The sequence below is a fragment of the Xiphophorus hellerii genome, chromosome 8, assembly GCF_003331165.1.
Source record: "Xiphophorus hellerii strain 12219 chromosome 8, Xiphophorus_hellerii-4.1, whole genome shotgun sequence".
Lineage (NCBI taxonomy): Eukaryota > Metazoa > Chordata > Actinopteri > Cyprinodontiformes > Poeciliidae > Xiphophorus > Xiphophorus hellerii.
In genome coordinates, this window is record NC_045679.1 from 25995361 (window position 1) to 26014186 (window position 18826).

General features: G+C 40.3%; 1 protein-coding gene across 1 annotated transcript; it reads left to right on the plus strand.

Annotated features, from left to right (window-relative positions):
* Nucleotides 1-1424: 1424 nt before the first annotated feature.
* Nucleotides 1425-18165, plus strand: naa25 (N-alpha-acetyltransferase 25, NatB auxiliary subunit). Its single transcript, XM_032570572.1, has 24 exons — nucleotides 1425-1522; nucleotides 4516-4601; nucleotides 5947-6085; nucleotides 6159-6277; nucleotides 6365-6439; nucleotides 6524-6631; nucleotides 6861-6939; nucleotides 7172-7283; nucleotides 8549-8638; nucleotides 8716-8888; nucleotides 8968-9080; nucleotides 9996-10203; nucleotides 10879-10968; nucleotides 11057-11237; nucleotides 12237-12336; nucleotides 12441-12592; nucleotides 12674-12799; nucleotides 12897-13140; nucleotides 13873-13996; nucleotides 14132-14197; nucleotides 14277-14374; nucleotides 14484-14594; nucleotides 14697-14837; nucleotides 16346-18165. The coding sequence occupies exons 1-24, from the start codon at nucleotides 1465-1467 to the stop codon at nucleotides 16466-16468; spliced, it is 2916 nt and encodes a 971-aa protein (XP_032426463.1). The 5' UTR covers nucleotides 1425-1464; the 3' UTR covers nucleotides 16469-18165.
* Nucleotides 18166-18826: the final 661 nt, after the last annotated feature.

Sequence of the window (18826 nt, forward strand, 5' to 3'; positions counted from 1 at the left end):
GGATACAAATAAAGACCATTTAAGATTTGGTCTTTATTTCAATATTTTTTACACTTATGATTAATATGAATCTGTCTAGCTTAGCAAAGGATGTGGTACTGACCTAGTAACTCCATTTCATTAGCCTGTGTCATAAACAATTGATGACTGGCTGTGTTAATTTTTTTCATATGGCTAAATCTTGTTCTGGATTGTCAACGTGGTTTTGTAAAACTAAATCCACGTTTGTGCTGATTATGATCAGTTTAGATTGGTTTTGTCTGAGCCAATGTCTGCAGAGAAATATAACCTGTTGTAGCCCAACCTTATTTCTGACCAAATTCTATTTGTTGTGTTAAAATGCCAAGGGTAATAAAACATATAATCAGAAGAAACTGCACTTCCAAAGTCGATTCTATGAAAAGCATTCACATAACATATAAATATGTTGTAGATTATTATGATGTTATTTTTGTATATCATACAGCAATAGTCTGAGTAAAAATTCAAAAAGGATATTTTTCAATATTTCAGTTTTTAAGGAAACAAAAGGTTTCCAAACCAACCTGACCTCTTTGAGGAAGTAATTGCCTCCATGTTAAATCATACAACAACTGTGATTAATCATATTTTTTGGTTTAATTTCAGCAGGGGGAGTTCAGAGGTAAAGCCACTTTGGGCCGTGAAGAACTCAAAGTTCTGTAACATTTTCCAAGAAAGGTAAAGCTTGATGACCCCCAAGATATTTGGCAAAATATTCTGTAGACTAACACTCAAAAAAGGTACATCTCGTCTCAGTACCTTTTTTGTATTGTCATGTACATAAACGGGTACATGACAGTACATGTAACCATCACACCACACAGTGGTGATGGTTTGAGTTTGGTTTGCTGCTTCAGGATCTCGACAAGGAGAATGTTTGCCCATCGGTTCATGACTTTTATGCTCAGGTGCACATGGATTATTCATTAATCTGAAGCAACCCAACAAGTCCACCTCTAAATATTTGCTAAAATAAAAAAATGTAAAGAAACACTTTAAGATGCTGTGGTGTGATCTCAAAAAGGCCATTCGTTGAGTAATGCGACTGAATTAAGACATTTTAACATACACTAATATTTAAAAAACCTTTGACAGAAATGGTTTTTATTTTAAAAGATTACTTAATGGAGTAATATTTTTCACCTGTTGCTCAATTTTTGTCACAGATTTGACTTAAGAATACTTTGGTTGTCATAGTAATTCAGTCCTAGTGATGTACATCTCGTGATGCTATGATGGAAAATTTAAATGTCCAATTTCTCACAATATATATTTGAAATCGTTGCTTCTTATGTTCATGTGTTGACAGTAACGGATTTCCATATACGCATGCTATTCTGATTCCAGCAGAGAGAGGGGAGGAGGGGGGTGAGTCCTTTAATTAGGCATGACACAGCCGGAAGTACGCATGCGCGAACATTTACACAGCAGGTAAACTCCACCATGGCGGCGAGAGGCCATGTGCAAGATCCCAACGACAGGAGGCTCAGACCTATTTATGGTAGGATATCAATGAGAAGATACATATTTATTCAGTGGGGCAGGTTTGAAGAACAAGGCCGTGTTCTATAGGGGACTATATGCTTACAATACAGGCTGTTGGCGTTATAAGTGCAGTGATGCGGCCCCTCAGGTTCCAGCCGCGGACTCTGCTGCATGCAGCGTCCAATGACAGTGCACCTTACCCGGTTTTAACGCTAAGCCGGAGAAGGGCACCGCTGCTGCGGCGGACGTCTGAGCGAATCCTCGCACCTCCCGTTTCAAAAACTGCGCTCATTAGCAGCTGTGTTGAAGCACTTTAAGGTTTGGGCGATTTTAAGGTGCGGAGTAGCTCCCTCTCAAAGTCGAAAGGTTTCTCCTTTTGCTAACGGTCGGTGTTTGACAGCGAGCTCAGCTGGCTAATGTGTCAAGATAACCAGCCTGTCAGATTGTGGGCACGTTGCAGACACATTTGAAGGACTTTACGGACCTCACAAGATGTTTTCTGTCAGGTTTTGGCTACAGTGTCCGATATAACGCGGCAGCTTCAATACTTGAAAGGCATAGCTGTATAGTTAGCCTTTAGTTAGCATTAGCATCACAACAGTTAAGGACAATGCTTTGTAGCTGGCTAGCTGGTGTGGAGCTGTCAGAGCTCCGCTCGAACCGCCAAGCAACCTTTACAAGAGGCGTCCATTTGGTTTCTTTTGACAAGTTTAACCGAAATTATACCTGCTTTTATGTCGTTTTGGTCTTTTTTTTTTACGGCCACAAAGTTAACCAGCAAGTATTGATAGAAACTGCACACATGTCGGATCTTAGTTAGCAACATCAAGGTGTTTGTAAGGAAGAGTTTTATTAAAGTTGTATGTGGAGACTTTACTGTGAAATCAAACTTACTTCAGGTGTAGTAAAATTTCATGGTCTGTTTGAGTTTTTGTTTTGCTTCTTTGCTATAAATCATTATTTAATCTGGATCAAATGATCCCTTTTGGATAATTTAGCTACAATAACACACAATGAAGCAGTTTAAGGAGACCAGGGCAGACTGGCATGATCAGATTTCACTGTCAAATATTTTTGAAAACAAGCTACTTTTGTTAAAAAAAAAAAAATTTTTTTAAGTATTGGCAGCCCTGTACTGTCGTTATCACTGCAGCCCAACACCAGAGGGAAAAGGAAAAGTGATTTCATCACTTTGCTGTCACAAAGCAGTTGTTCTGTTGAGCTTAAGTAGTATGTCCTGATCAAGTTCATAAAAATAAAAAAAAAATGCTGAAAAAAAAATCTGCATCTTGATCTGATATCTGGGATTGAAAAAGTTCAACTGCATCAAGTTAGTATTTAGAGCTCAGAAAACCAGTTGGATGGAAAAACTCTAAACAGAAATGGAAATAATTTTGTGCCGACCTTTTAAGAGTATTTTATTTTGCGTGCCCCTGCTGTTTTCAGGACCCTCTGTGCTGCCTGTCGTGTGTCCCACTTATAAACTGCATCCTAATGTCGGAGTCCAGCCCGGTCTCTCGAGTTTTCAGCGGTTTCGCCTTCCCTGTGACGCCAGCTTGAGCAGAGAGAATAGATGTGACATAATCACAGCATACTGCCGCGCCGGCCGGTTAATTTTGGCAGCCAGCTGTCCTGGAGGGACCGAAACAGTTTGCGGCGCTGCGTCCGCACGCTGCAACACTCGCGAGGCGTTCGGGGAAGATGTGTAGTTTGCAGTTTTATGTTGAGGCTTCATTAGAATGCAAGCTAATTATTTTTATGGGGCTTGTTTTTGTCATCTCTGTGCAGTAGCAGCACAAAATATGACTGTAAAGAGAAATGACTTTAAAATCATCTGCTGGTGTGATGAGATTTAGGAATACCATTAAAATAAAAATCTACATTAGTTGCCTTTATTTCAAGCAGAAAAGCAACAATTAATAATAGATATTGACATTGGTTATTAAAGGTACATTACATGTAGAACATTATTGTATTGTCTTTTTAATATATTAGTAATGTATTAATGGCGCACCGATAAATCGACCCAGATATGCTTCATTTTGGGCTGTTTGTAGATGCTTATCTGAAAATCTAACAGCTGTTGCCAATTTAGTGATTTCCGTTGCTATGTTTAGGAACTTCTCTAATAAAAATAAAAAATAAGGAGTTTTCCAACGTGGGAATCAACAGGCCAGGCTTTTTAAAGATTGCTGATCGGCCAGAATACAGCAGTCGTTGAATCCTAACAAGATATTGATCGATAGAAAGATTTAAGAATTACAAGAAAATGGATTGTGTTTCTTTTGGAGCTAATGTTGGCACGGGAAATAGTCTGTCTGAAAACGAAGGAACTTGCGGCCGATTTAACGGTGGAACTCTAGGGGGAAAAAAAGTTGCCTAATAAAAATGAGAGTGGGGATTTCTTTTAGTTTCACAAGGCAACTTTTTGTTTTTCATGACAGCCAGTATTTCCAATAACTGAATTTTGAATTTCTCTGTCGTATAAGCAAAGGGAAAAAGTGTAGGAGCCAGCTGACTGGTAGTGTACAGCAATAGGCGGGGGAAGGGGAGACTCTGCCCCATAAAGTTTCTTTTTTTTTTTTTCTGCAACATTAGAGTACATTAAACTACAAATATTTTGGCAGAACATTATTATTTTCTTTTTACACTTTTTAAGCTATATCTTTAAAAAAAAAAATCTTGGTTATATCAGAAAGTAGACATCCTTCAATCATTGAGCTTCTTCCTTATTTGCATTTGTCAGTGTGAAAATGTCCAGTTCTTCAGCGAAACCTTCTCCAAGAAGTTCTAAAAGTCTTCCAAAGATCAGAAAATCGTTTCCCCTCATACGACCCATAAAATGTACTGCTTACTTTAAAACAATCTTGTTAATTATTCATCTCCATAGATGAAGCAATTGCTCTTGAGGGGTTTATTAATAAAGTGATCCCCCCCCTTCTGGGAGCACTAATAAATCTTCACAAACTGAATGACTGTAGCAGTTATTCTTTTATTATGTTTCCTCAGATTACCTTGATAATGGCAACAATAAGATGGCAATACAGCAGGCAGATAAACTGCTGAAGAAACACAAGGACCTGCACTGTGCCAAGGTGAGTAGGATTTTTTTCCTGGCAAATTTTCAACCTTTAAAACTCTGAAAATTCAATGGTTTTTTTTTCTTTTCTAGAAAATTTCTGAGATGAATCTCAAAGTTTCAAAATTATTTTTTTGGCTGAGATTCTTTTTTTTTTTTTTTCCATCCACAATGGTCCTACCACACTGTTGGTGATGAACTAGTGATGAAATTGTTTTTGTTGATAAAACAATCAGAGCAAATCAGAGACTTTTTTATTTACCCTTGAAAAAGAGGTTGCACTAGTGCGACCAGAGATTTTTTCTTTCAGTTGCACTATTGAGAAATCCAGTCAATTTTGCAACCAAATTGGTCGTACCCTGCAGATCTGTGCATGTTGTGTTTATATAGACAGGTTGCATGTTGTTTGGTTACATCCAGAAATTTTGCACATGTGCACAACGGTGGATGGCAAAAGGGCTTTTTAAAAAAACATTTTTACGTGCCATCCACATCCGCGCTGTGGCGGTAGAATAATTCCTTTAACAAAATGAAACCTTGAGACCTTAATTTACTGCAGTGACCCACAGCAAGGGGAAAAATAATGCAGAAAAACTCAAAACCACTTGTATCAGTCTTTTCTTCGCTCTTTGTCAGCTATGCTACACACAGACTTGTTGCCATAGCAACTGACAACTACACCACTAGCGTAACAGGATTCAACCCAAAACAAAAAAACGCAAACGTTTCCCACACAAAGAACAGAACATTCAGTCTGTTACAGTTTTGTGTTTTCAGACTTTATGCTTGTATAACAAATATTAATGCGATTATTAATAAATGATTGCTGTGGTGTTGATTAGCTAATTTAAACACCTGCTCTACTGATGAGCTGTCAGAGAGGTGGTGTGTGGGTGACCTTTTTTCTTCTTTTTTTTAAAATTTTTTAGCTGAACCGAAACACACTGAATTCCACAGCACACCTACATGTTAAAATTGTCATAGTCAGGCTAGCGACTGACCTGCTTTGCTCTCCCTCGCTATTTTGTTTTTAAATTAAAACTTTTTTCTGATCTTATCTAGTTGTTGTAGTGTTGACAATTAGTAGCAAAGCATTGCACTCTTTTTTTTTTTCTTGTATATATCACACATACATTTAAGATTTAGTGTGTTATGTTGACATCTTGACAGCTAAAATCAATGTTAGCCATCGTCGGCTAGCAGCTTTTTGCCCTCTAGCAGGGAGCCGGGGGGTGGGATCTTGTGCGCGTGATGTCACGTAGGCAACATCCATACATCCTCACCCTCAATAAACAGCATTCTCAGTGTTTTTTTTGTTTTTTTTCAAACATTCTGCTTCTTTTTTTTTCTTTTTTCTGCAGGTCTTAAAGGCCATCGGCCTCCAGAGGACGGGGAAGCAGGATGAAGCCTTCTCATTGGCCCAGGAGGTGACCACCCTGGAGCCCACCGACGACAACTCTCTGCAGGCGCTGACCATCCTGTACAGGGAGATGCACCGCCGTAAGTATTCACGCCCCCCGCTCCTGTCAGGTGACGTCGCACTCCGAGTTAACAGTTCACCGTCCGCTTCCAGCTGAGCTGGTCACCAAGCTGTACGAAGCGGCGGTGAAGAAGGTCCCGCTCAGCGAGGAGTATCACTCTCACCTCTTCATGGCTTACGCCCGCGTGGGAGAGTACAAGAAGATGCAGCAGGTGAGGAAACAGACGTTACTAACAGCTGATTTTTCTTCCCTGTCGGTAATGAGATGGATAAAAACAACTTTATTCGTAACTTCACAGGCAGGAATGGCCTTGTACAAAATTGTCCCCAAGAATCCATATTACTTCTGGTCTGTCATGAGTCTGGTGATGCAGGTACGGCCAGGCTTTCTGTTCGCATTTCTTTTGCTTTTTTTTACAGCTATGAAGTTAAAAGGCGACTCTCTCTTTTTAACACAGGCGATCTCAGCGAAGGATGAGAAACTGGCCCAGACCATGTTCCTGCCTCTGGCCGAGCGCATGGTGGAGAAAATGGTGAAGGAGGAGAAGATCGAAGCCGAAGCTGAGGTAAGCCTCACTGCATCTACATCATCCTCTGACCTCCAGCCTGGAGAGGGTACGGCCGAAACAATTGATTGTGAGGAATCGATTACTGAAATAATCGTCTACTAATTTAATAATCGATTAATCATCAAATAGACTGAAGTTACATACAAACTAGAATGTTTAACTCTAAAACGCTCACTTGCTAACAGAATTTCAGCATAGTTTTTTTTCTTCCACCATGTGGCTGCAGGTGCAGCTGTATTTTATGATCCTGGAGCGTCTGGGGAAGTGTGAAGAAGCTCTCCATGTGATCAGGGGTCCACTGGGAGGTAGGTGGATGTTTTTTGGGGGGGTTTTTTGCGCAATATTTCTGTTTTCTATATAGTAGAAAAAAGTTCTTGGATCAAATGTGACTGAATAACTGCTGTTTGTGGACTTCCCTCTTGGTGTATGCGACAGCAGTGATCTGATTGATTTCCAAACACTTTTATGACACATAAATGTTGGAAAAAGTCAGTATTGTTTTTATCTTCAGTATTCATTTTGAACTTTGTTCCACAGAGAAACTGACCAGTGAGCTGCAGAGCAGGGAGAGGAAATGCATGATGCTCTACACTCGACTGGAACGCTGGCCAGAGTGTAACGCCCTGGCCCAAAAGCTGCTGCTGAAAAAGTGGGTAAACATTTATAAAAAGATTCTCTTTGCTTGTTTGTTTGTTTCATAGTTCTTGGAATAAACTTATAATTTGGCTCAGCATGGAAAACAAATTTAATTTTGGACTAAAGTTTAAAAAGAAAACACTAAAAATGCCGACACCAAATTTGCTGTAGCATTCCTCTCTATGCCTCCATCAAGACATTAGACAGAATAATTGTTTCCTGTTGGATTATGATGATGCAACATGATTTCATATAACAGATGATGAGCTTAGAGTTCTTAAAACTGGAATTTTCAGCCATCAGCCAATCAGAGAAGTCGTTGGCGTCTTATTCAGGCGTTAGCGCGTCAAGCCCCGCCTACTTTGGAGCGACTATGTGTGCGACACTTTGGGGAAAATGTAGTCAGTGATTTTACAGAAGACTTATGGATTCAACACGATAAAATGACGCACAACTTTATATGAACTGTGATGCTGGACATTGACAAATGAGGCAAATGAGCTCATTGCTGCTGGATACGAATGAGCAACATGCGACAAAAGCATTTCCGTTTCAGTTTTGCGAATTACATAAGTTTTAATACGACTGAAGAACCACCTTATCCTAGCACTAAAACTGTATCTAAAAACACGTGTCTTTTTGAACTTGATGTGATCATGTTGAGCGAATCCATATTTACACAGTTTTACGGTCAATAGAAACGCAGTCAAAGCACCGCCTGTGTTTATTGTTGGAAGATTCGACATGAAACACAGTTCAGTCTGCTACAGATCGCTGCTAAGACGTCAGTAATACAGACTGTCCACCCACCCTTAAAAACTCTTAAATTCATGCATTTAAAAGTGTCAATGCCTTAAAATGTCTTAATTTCATTTTAAAGTTGGCCTTTAATATGTTAATCACAGGTCTTACATTTTGTCTTGACGGAACTATTTAATTTTGTATATTCTGTTTTTTGGGGGGGGGGGGTTTGCAGTAAAAGAACTCACTCTTCTTTTACTGCAGAACTTTTCTGACATTTGAGTTGCACTCAGACATCTACCTTGTGTTCTGTGTCTTTGGTTACGGCCATAGACACATAATAATGAAATAATAAATACCTTTATTATGTCAGTGGCTGAGACTATCGGTAGCTAATTGCTAACATGCTCTTGTTAGCTAGCTTTTTTTTTATTGGATAGTTGGCTGGACGATGTTCTTACCTTTCTGTGCAGACGCAGGTCTTAAATTCCATTCATGGTGGCCTTAAAAAGTCTTAAATCTGTTTTTTTGTTGCAGTCCTGACGACTGGCAGTTCTACCCCTCCTACTTCGACTCTCTGTTCCACCTGATGGACCAGTCGTGGAGCCCGCCGGAGGACGCCGAACAGTGAGCGGAATTCTAATAAGGAAGCTCGGTGTTGGGGAAAAGGAGGCGGCGCTCTCACCATGTTTCTGTGTCTCCAGCTGCTCAGAGGGTTCAGTGCATCACACCGTGGCCGAGGTGGTGAGGTTTGTGGAGGAGAGAATCAAAGTAGAAGACGAAAAAGACTCTCGCTCTCTCAGAGGGCCTTACTTAGCCCGGCTGGAGTTGATGCACCGACTGAGAGAACGAGGCTACCCTGAGGAGAACCTGCCAGGTAGGGCTGGGCGGGTCGAGTTGTTCACCTACCTGCAGCTGCTTCTTAACATCACACTCTGCTGCTTCGGTTTAAACAGGCGAGCCTCTTGACCTGATGGTGCAGTTCTTCAGGAAGTTCGGAGACAAGCCGTGCTGCATCACTGACCTGAAAATATACCTTCATCTGCTGACTCCGGACCAGCACGTCCAGGTAGGACCAAGGTTACTGTAGTCGACCACAACAAGGAAACTGAACTTGAGTTAATTAAACTGGGAAAACTATAACAGGATCTATATAGTGCATTCATAAAACTAACTAAAACATACGGTTCTTGCGCTAGTCCGCAAACAACGACAGCAAAAGTTGGGAGAAAACACCGGTCAGTTGGTTGATGAACAATAATTGAATTAGTTTTTAAAAAAATTGTATTGGGCGTGCCGTGGTGGCGTAGTGGTTAGCGCGACCCGTATTTGGAAGCCTTCAGTCCTCGATGCGGCCGTCGCAGGTTCGACTCCCGGACCCGACGACATTTGCCCCATGTCTTCCTCCTTCTCCTTCCCAGTTTCCTGTCAGCCTACTGTCATAAGGGACACTAGAGCCCACAAAAGACCCCCTGGAGGGGTAAAAAAAAAAAAAAAAAATTGTATTTTCTGATGAATATTCATTACCCAGTCAATATATTAAAGCAATACATTACGTTTTGAATTCTGCACCTAAAAATTAACCAAAATCTGAAAAAACTAAAGCTACTTCTATAAATAACAAAAAGTAAACTAAAAAAATCTTCAATCAATAATAACTAGTAAAAACTAGCAAGCACACTTTAAAATTAAAACAAATATTTCGTTTTTTAATACGGAAAAACTAAAGCATACCAAGAAAAATGAACTAAAACTAAACAATATTGAACTAATAACTATCAAACACACTCTAAAAACAAACTAAAACTAATTGAATGAAACAAACAAAAAGTCACAACAAAATAAAACTGAACTATAATGAAAAACCCAAAAACTCTTATAACCCTGGCAGGACAGCTTTCAGAGGCGTGCCCGCCTGTGGAACAGCGAAGGTTTAGTGTGTAAAACCTAGATTATGTTTTGCTTTTTTTCCTTCTTCCTGCAGTTTATTAACCGGCTGAGTGAAATGGTTCCACTGGGGGAGCAGGGAGAGGACGGCTTCACTTTCCCAGAGGACACCAAGTCCCTACAGAGGCATCTGTGTGTATGTCAGCTGAGTCGGGCCCTGGGGTTGCATCACTCCCTGGACGTCGGCGGGAAGCTGCGCCTCATCGCCGAGCTCAAGGCTCATTATCACCACGGCCTCAAGTTTGGTATGGCTGGTGGCTGTTTCTGTTTGTTTTTTATTTTGTGTCGACCTTCCAGCATCGCACGTTGTTCTGAACAACAGAGTAAAGAGAAGCGAGGGGCTCAAAAAACACTCAAAGTCCACCATTTTGAACGTAATATCCTCAAAGGCTCAATTATCGATGCGTTCTCCACATTTTCATATTTATGTTTCTGACCCAGCATGGTAGAATTAAGTCTCTTTCTTAGCGGTTCATCTAAACACTTGAAAACTCACGGCTCTTATGAAGTAAAACTTATAAGATCTGCTGAATATTTGTTCTAGTTTGGAAAAATGCCACAAACGGCAAATATGAAACGTCACAAAATCAGAAGTGCTCCAGACCACCAGGGGGAGGCTGGAGCAGCTAATATTACCTACATAAATATGCTGCTGTTGTATATTATTGTAAAAGACATGAAGTTTAGCACACCTTTTCTTTTTTCCTTCAACTTCTTTTCCTTTTGCTGAGGATCTGGTTGATTTGTTGATCGACGCCCCCTAGTGGCCTGGAGGACTTCTGCTTTGCGAAATCAGCATTTTGAGACTTGCTGATAGAAACTTTAAAGGGTTGGATGATTTAAAAAAAAAACAAGTCACAGGGTTACTGATTTCTTTAGTCCCTGATTTATTTTATTTACTCTCGTTCTTTTTGTTACAGGGAGCAGCGCCCTGAAGACCGAGCTGCAGTTCTCTGACATGTACTGCCTCATGGCAGCTCATGTGTACATAGACCTGTGGACAGAAACAGGTCAGCCTCTTTTTAGAATCATCTTTGTCATTCTTGTTACTCCAGCCAAAGCGTCGTCTCCACGTCGCCCTTGTGTTTGCGCGTGCAGGAGATGAGGACATGGTGTGGCAGTGTCTGGGCCTCCTAGAGGAGGGTCTGTCTCACAGCTCCTCCAACGCCCAGTTCAAGCTGCTGCTGCTGCTCCTCTACTGCCGCCTGGGCTCCTTTGAACCTGTGGTGGACCTTTACTCCAGCCTGGACGCCAAGCACATACAGCACGACACCATAGGGTCAGTTCAACGGCGTGGTTCAGGAGACACGATCTGTGAATTTTATATAAGCTCATGTATCCTTTTCAGCTATCTTCTTTTTTTTTTCCCCCCTTTCACTCAATTTTTCAGCACTCCGTTTCTTTAACTTTTGTGTTTTTGTCTGTCTGGACATTTTTCAGGTCATCGGTTCATCTTGTGAAACGCATTTAACTTTTTCAGCTGGATAACTGATAAAACTTTATTTAGGTGCAGCTTTTTTTTAATGTTACTACAAAACATATACGCAGAATTCGCACAAATGCTTAAAAACCTTGAAAATGCTTGAATTTAATTTGGATGTTTTCAAGGTTTCAAGGAAAGTGCTTGTCTTCTGTATGAAGTCCTGGAAAGTGCTCCATGTTCTAACTTCGCAGTTTTGTAATAAAGTGCGGTCTGTTTGCTTAAAAGCCTACATTTGGAAACCAATATTTGCAGTTGAAACCAGATATTTTCATACACCTAATAAAAAGACACAATTTTACTTTTCTCAATATCTGAAATTAAATGAGACAAAACTTTTCTTGTTTTAGGTCAGTTACAATTACCAAAATTATTTCTATTTACTAAATGCTAGAAAACTTACATTTTTAAGATATTTTTATTTCAGTTTTTTAAAACAACCAAATAAACATATTTTTTGACAAAAATGCCAGAGCATAGCATTCCTTTAGTGTATCTTTGATATTTTTTTGTGAAATTAGTGTTTCAGAGACTTTTCAAAACTTAAAATTTCTTAGGTTTTAATTTACTTTGCTGACATTATTAATAATGTCATATAATAGTGAATTGAAGCTGTTTTTTAATATTTGGTGCTGGAAAATTTTTAAAACTTACCTTGAAAATGCTTGGAAGTTGTTGAATATTACTGTGCAAATGCTGTATATAATTTACTTTCTAACAGTGGTAACAGTTGCCTCCGACATTCTGCCTACAGATTCTGATCAAGTCATCTTGTTTTGTTTTTTTCCTTCCCCACAGGTTTCTTTTAACGCGTTACGCCGAGTCTCTGGGTCAGTTCTCCGCTGCCTCCCAGTCCTGCAACTTCTCCCTCAGGTTTTTCCACTCCAACCAGAAAGATGTAAGCGTGTGTCCCCACCTCCCCCGCTCCGAATCTCACCCTCCCACCGCCCTGGACTCCCTAAACACCTTTTTTTTCCCCCCCCCCCTGCCGCTTCGTTCCAGACCTCCGAGTACATCATCCAGGCGTACAAGTATGGTGCGTTTGAAAAAATCCCAGAGTTCATCGCTCTCAGGAACCGGCTGAACCAATCGCTGCACTTCGCCCAGGTCCGCACTGAGAGGATGCTGCTGGACTTGTTCCTGGAGGCGGACGTGTAAGGCCAGGCGCCGCAGAGTAACAGCCGTCGGGTTTTGCAGGCGGTTCTCCTTTGATTGAGCTGTCTTTGTTTTTTCAGCGTCTTGAGTCTAGAGGAAAGTGTTAAGGCCATGTCTTTGTCTTCAGAGGAAGACGATGTCCCCTGGGATACTTTAAGGGACAACAGAGACCTTACTGTATTCACAAACTGGGACCCTAAACAAAGGTATGGAATATATATATATTTTTTCTCTTTCGCAGAAGCAAAAAGCGAACCCACATGTTTGCCTTTTTTTCTTTTTCCCCCTCTCCCCCCTTTATAGGCAGTTAACCGATGAGCACCGGACTCGCTCTCTGGAGGAGGAGAAGGCCTGGCTGCGGATCCGCTCGCTGACGTTGCGCCTGCTCGCCTCGCTCACGCCGTCCGGACACGCCTCCTCGCAGCAGAACTCTGAGATGTCCAACGAGAACGGCGTCGGCGACAGGAGCTCGCTCCACCGCAGCCTGCTGTCGCAGCTCAACCAGACGCTGCACGCAGCGGCGCAGATCGCAGAGAAACACACACAGGTACCGGTCAGGCCAGCTCTGATGCTTGCTCTGTTAGTATTGGGCTAGATTTGTGTGTATTCTCAGCAAGAAGAACAGGATATGAGGCGCTGTTTCTTAAAGGGGCAGCTCCAAAAATCAACTTTTTTGAGCTTTACATCATGTTTATAATGTTGTATTATTTTCAAAAACACACCCGTGAGTGTTGCCTTGATTTTTTTCACGCATGTTTGAGAAATTCTTTAATCACCCGTGGCAACCATTCAGGTGTTGTTCAAAACACCTGGGTGGACCTAGCTCTGCCTTTGAGGACAAAGCTCCTCTTCTGAGCTGCTGTTTCCAAGCTTCCCCTCCCTTGAGACTCCTCCACTCAGCTCCTTCAGACTAGCCAGCAGTAATTAGCAAACACCTGGTGGAACTGCGCATCTGCTGAGCTCTTTGTAGGAGCTGCTTCTCTGTGAATCGTTGGTAAAAATGTTGTTAAAGAGTTAATAGAGGAGCCATGTTGTGATGACTTCCTGAAGGCGGAGCTTCAGAAAGAGCAGGAATTTTTAAAGAGACAGAAACTCATAAAGGTGTTGAAAGAAATTTGTTTTCGTAATTGAAGTCATATTTGATCTACGTTGCATTTTTTATAACGACTGTTAACATAGTAATGTTAACTTAACTGTGCTATAAAATGATTTCATGTGGCTGGAAAACACACAACATCGTCTCTTTAATACAGCGATTGTTTTTCTTTTATGGTCCCAGTACCCCCTGCTGGGCCCCCCCTCCACCCGGCTGGCCTCGGCGCTGTCCGTCGGCAGCTGCCACTGTCAGGCTGCTGCGCTGCACCTCTCGGTCCACCTGCAGGAGCTGGAATCGGCCGGACTCGGTGAGAGGAAATGACCTCAGCTTTGAGCCCAGATGAAGAATGCCTCGCTGTGTTCCACCTGACATTTAATGTTATTTTTTTTGTTCGTTTGTTTTGTGTGTGTGTGTGTGTGTGTGTGTGTGTTCACTGTCCTAGACGAATCGTCGGAGCTTCAAATTCAGATCTGTAACGTTTTTAAGTCATTAGTTGTTCAACTTCAAGGTGAGGTACCAGCTGGGTTATATTTTAGGCTCCATTTGTTTTGTTTCATATGCTTCATAATTCTATGTTCTCTCCACAGAAATACTTAATAAAAGCAAAGGAGACTTATTGGAAATGAAAGAGAGCAAATTAAAAACCCAACCATCTTTATTAGAAAATCTAGTTTTCTTTCTTGAGGTAAAACTGTTTCTCCTCTGATGTTTTGGGGGTTTTTTTGCTACTTTTTATTTATTTTCCTAATACTCTAATAATTTGAAACAAACACTTTGTCTGGTTTGTTCTGCAGACAGTGAGCATAGTGTTGTGGAGTGCTAGCTACTGTGCCAAGATCCTGCGACCACTGAAAACAAGTTTACAGAAGAAGAAAAAGAAGAAAAAGGATGTCAATACTGCAATGGTACACACACACACACACGCACACACACACACTCCTCTTCTGCAGCAGCTCTGTGACGTGTCTCATGTTGACTCTCTGTCGTGTCGTCGTCCTGTGCTGCAGCCGTTGGTGGTGTGTGGTTTCCAGGAGCTGACTGGGAACTTGCAGGACTTACTTACCCAGACAGTGGAGCACATCAGGGGGCAAGAGTCTGGCATCACAGCCCTAAAACTGGCCAGTTTAACCTTGGAAGGATGCTCAAGGGTAGGTGCAAAAAAATATTTCTGCTCAATAAAATGGAAAGTTCATTGTTGGTGTGACAGCATTTGAAACATTAATGTACTGTAGTTGTTGACCAGCTTTTTGGATGTTTTTCAAAGATTTTCTTTTAATGATTCACCTTTTGTAGCTTTCTGGCCAATACGATACCGTTTTAATTTTGTTGGTTGTTCTTGTTTTTTTTGTGCGTGTAAAAAGTTGCAAAATATAGCAACCAAGTCACTCAGTTGGCATCAGTGAGGTGACTATTGCTAATCACACATGCAAACGTGACCTGGTAGGTGTGTCTGACAGTCACCCAAAATAAGAATATTATTCTTCTTATAAATATATTTAGAAGAAGAAAATGAGAATTTGTGGCACTGCCATATATTCACTATCAGATTTATGTCCTTTAATGTTGGCAAAATAAGAAAAAACTTCTATATAGATTTCAAAATATTCTCATTCAACCAAAACGGTGGTTTCTGATTTTAAAATGTGTTGCATATATTATAAAGGACAATAAAACAATTAAAATGTAGGAAAAAGAGACGTGCAGGTTGTTAGTGGACCATATTTAGAATTGCCTACTTTAATAGTTCAAATACCTTAATATGCATTCACACAGTGTCCGCATCCTTAAAAAAGTCATAAATTCAGGTATATAAAATTAAGGCCTTGAAATGCCTAATAATTCATTTTTAAAAAGTAACTTCCTGTAAGACATTAATCACAGATCTTATATTTTGTCATGGCAACACTATTTAATCTTGTATATTGTATGTTTTTTTTTCTCGCTGGGCTTTTTTGTCAGGCAAAAGCTTGAGTTGCTAACTAACTGCTAGCATACCTTACTAGCTAGCTAGCAGTAAGGTATGCTTACTGCTAGCTAGCAGTAAGCATACCTTACTGCTTACTGCTTATGCTAGCAGCAAAGAAAGCTGCTAGCATACCTCCAAATTTACCTCCAGTTGGAGGGACAAAGTTCATACATTTCTGTGGTGCAGTAGGTCTTAAATTCCACTCATGGTAGTCTTAAAAAGTCTTGAGTTTGAGTTAGTGGGACAACAATTTCATGATCTGCAACTGTGGCAAAAAGTTATTTTTATTTTATTTTTTTTAAGATAGTTTTTATTACTTTTTTACAACCAAGAGCTGCTGATTAGCATTTCAAAAGTGATATCTCAGTTGTCTCTCTTCCTGGTTTTTTAACCAAGCAGCATGACAGAAATTTAAAGAAGAGCAGCAAAATCAAATGAAGTGGATTAGCACGACAATATTGCAACAGTCTTTAGTCGGAGGCTTTTTCAGATTTACTGGAAGACTGACTGCTACCGAAGATTTTTCTTTTTTTTTTTTCTTCTTCTTTTTTTTTAAGGATACTTGTCTGATATGAGTTAGGATAACATTTAATTTCCCTTTTGGTCCACTCGGATATGTAAATTCTAAAAAGTTCAAATCTGAATGCTTTTGAAAGGGGGGAAAAAAAGCGTCTGTTTCTGTGTTTCCAGGAGGAGGCGTCGTTTACGAAGGCTGCTATGGACAAGGTGCAGAGCAGTTACCTGCGTTCGCTACAGGAGGTGGGAGATCTACTCAAAAAGAGAGCCGAAACTATAAAGAACCTTAAAATCTGAAAAAAAAAAAAAACCTGGACACACCCCGGACTGAAGATGACTGTACGCCCCTCACGCCATCACTTACCAGCCCACCAGCTCTGCCTTGCGAGTCGAGCAGAAAACCTGGCCACGCTGTCCGGTTCCCATCCATCCTCACTACTTTCTGTCTGGAGCTCTTTATTTTTCCTCCTCCCTCCCCTCTGGACCACCTGCAACTCTAATAGCACATAAAGCCTGTAAGTAAAAAAGAAACAACAACTCATGAACTGATGCAGCATCTGCGAAATTAAAAACAAAACAAACAAAAAAAAAGGTGCACACTCTTAAAGAATTATCTTACATTAGGAAGAAGAAAAGATGAATATACAGTTTTAGAATCTAATAAATTATTGTACATAATATAAACCATAACTCCTCGACTGAACGAGAGTATAAGACACAGCGAACCACTATCCCGTCTGTCGGCGAGTTTCCTGTTTTCCGGTGACGTCGAGAACAATCGCGGCGAGACGCACAACTTCAGTTCCGAAGGAGGAAGGATCCGTCGACGTGCTGCTTTCGCTGCTTCTATTTTTCCTGATAAATTTAATTGGGTTTTTTTTGGCAGCAGCCGAGCAGGGAGCCATTCAGACTGACAGATAAATCCCCCTCCTGCGTTTCAGAGTAGTTTTGTCTTCTTTTGTTGCAGTTGTCTTTTTTTGCGCAAGTCGTGTGTTGCTTTGAACCACCTGTAGTTACAGTATTACAAAGAGACGAGCTAATTTTTTTTTCTTTAATAAATGGTGTGTCCATGTTTCTTTTTCCTTTTTTTTTTTTTTTTTTTTTTTTTTTTTTTTACAGAAGTGGTGCTTGTGAACAAGTATGTTGACCCGGTTTAAAACTCGACTGATTCCCATTATTTAAGGATCATTTCAAACGACGATCCAAACTTGAATGTTTACCAGGAACACTCGCTGCTCTGGGGAGAAGAATCCGTCTCTATGCAACCGACGGATACCGCTGTATGTAGTGACACACTTAGAAACACCCATTTGCCAGACGCTTGAGTGTGTGCGTGCGCGTGTTGGCGTGTGTGTGCGTGTGTGTGTGTGTGTGTGTGTGTGTGTGTGTGTGTGTGTTGCGATCATTATGCTCTGGGACGGGTCTCCAACCAATAGAACATTGGACCTAAGTGTAAATAAAATCTGAGCGCAGCCTTTTCGAAGGACTTTGTGTTTTTTTTTGTTTTTTAAGCAGCTAAAGTAGAAAGGGATCATTTGTCCCTCCCTGCTTTTGACACCCACTTTAAAAAAAAAACCAACTGAATCTTGTCATGCTTTTTTTTTTGTTTGTTTGTTTTTTAAGAACTGCCTCACTTGGGGGAGCACTGATGACTGTTGAACCCCTTGTTGGGGTTTTTGAGTTTGGCATAGAAATATGAACATATAGTAAACGGTATCCCTAATAATGCCTTCCTACTTCCTCTTTTTGTCATATCCGATAATTAATACCTTGTATTGTTGTTTTTAAAAGTCAAGCCCTTTTTTTTCCTTTTTTTTTTTGTCTGGTTTTGTGGCTGCAGGAAAGATGTCGGTGATCTTACATGTGCTCACAATAAGGGTTTGACAATCTAGTGTCGTCTCATCGCCCCCTTTGTTAGAAAATGGAAAAACACAAACACTGGAATGTCAAAGCTTTTTTGTTTTTTTTTCTAATAAAAAGAGTAAATGTGACAATTTATGCGTAATGTTGTCTCTTCACTATAACAGAAAAAAAAGTCAATTCCTTAGATGCATTTCCTATTCACATCTTATGAACTTTTTCACATTTTCTGTTGCATTCAATGATATTGTTACCTTCATATTTTTTTTTTTTTTTTTTTTTTTTTTTTGGCAAAAGATGATTTGCCCTATCATGTTAAGATGCTGACAATTTCTGGGTTTGTGCCAGACAAACAAAGCAAACACATTCTTTGCAACCTATTAGAATGTTAGTTGAATTGGATCAAGAGGGCCTGAACAACATTTTTTCTGGTTTTGCCACAGATTCTGAATTTATTTTATTTCCTGACTTTGGCTGGGCTGTTCCAACAAAATCATGCTTTGATATATACTATTCCAATGTACTGCATGTTTAGTATTGTTATAGGATTGTGTGACGGGTTTTATACGCAAGGAAATTTTAAAGCCGCATAAAATGTTCTCTAATTTAGAATCTTGTTCTCCATTGTTGGTCTGCTACATGAAGTCCACTGAATTCAGTGGATGTGACGATTTCTATCAAACTTGATAGAAATGGAAAAAGTTCAAAGTTGAATACTTTTGCAGGATGCTGTTAAATAACTTATATGACTTTAAATAATTTTTGCGCAGCTCATAAACGTATGAGTTGAGTCTG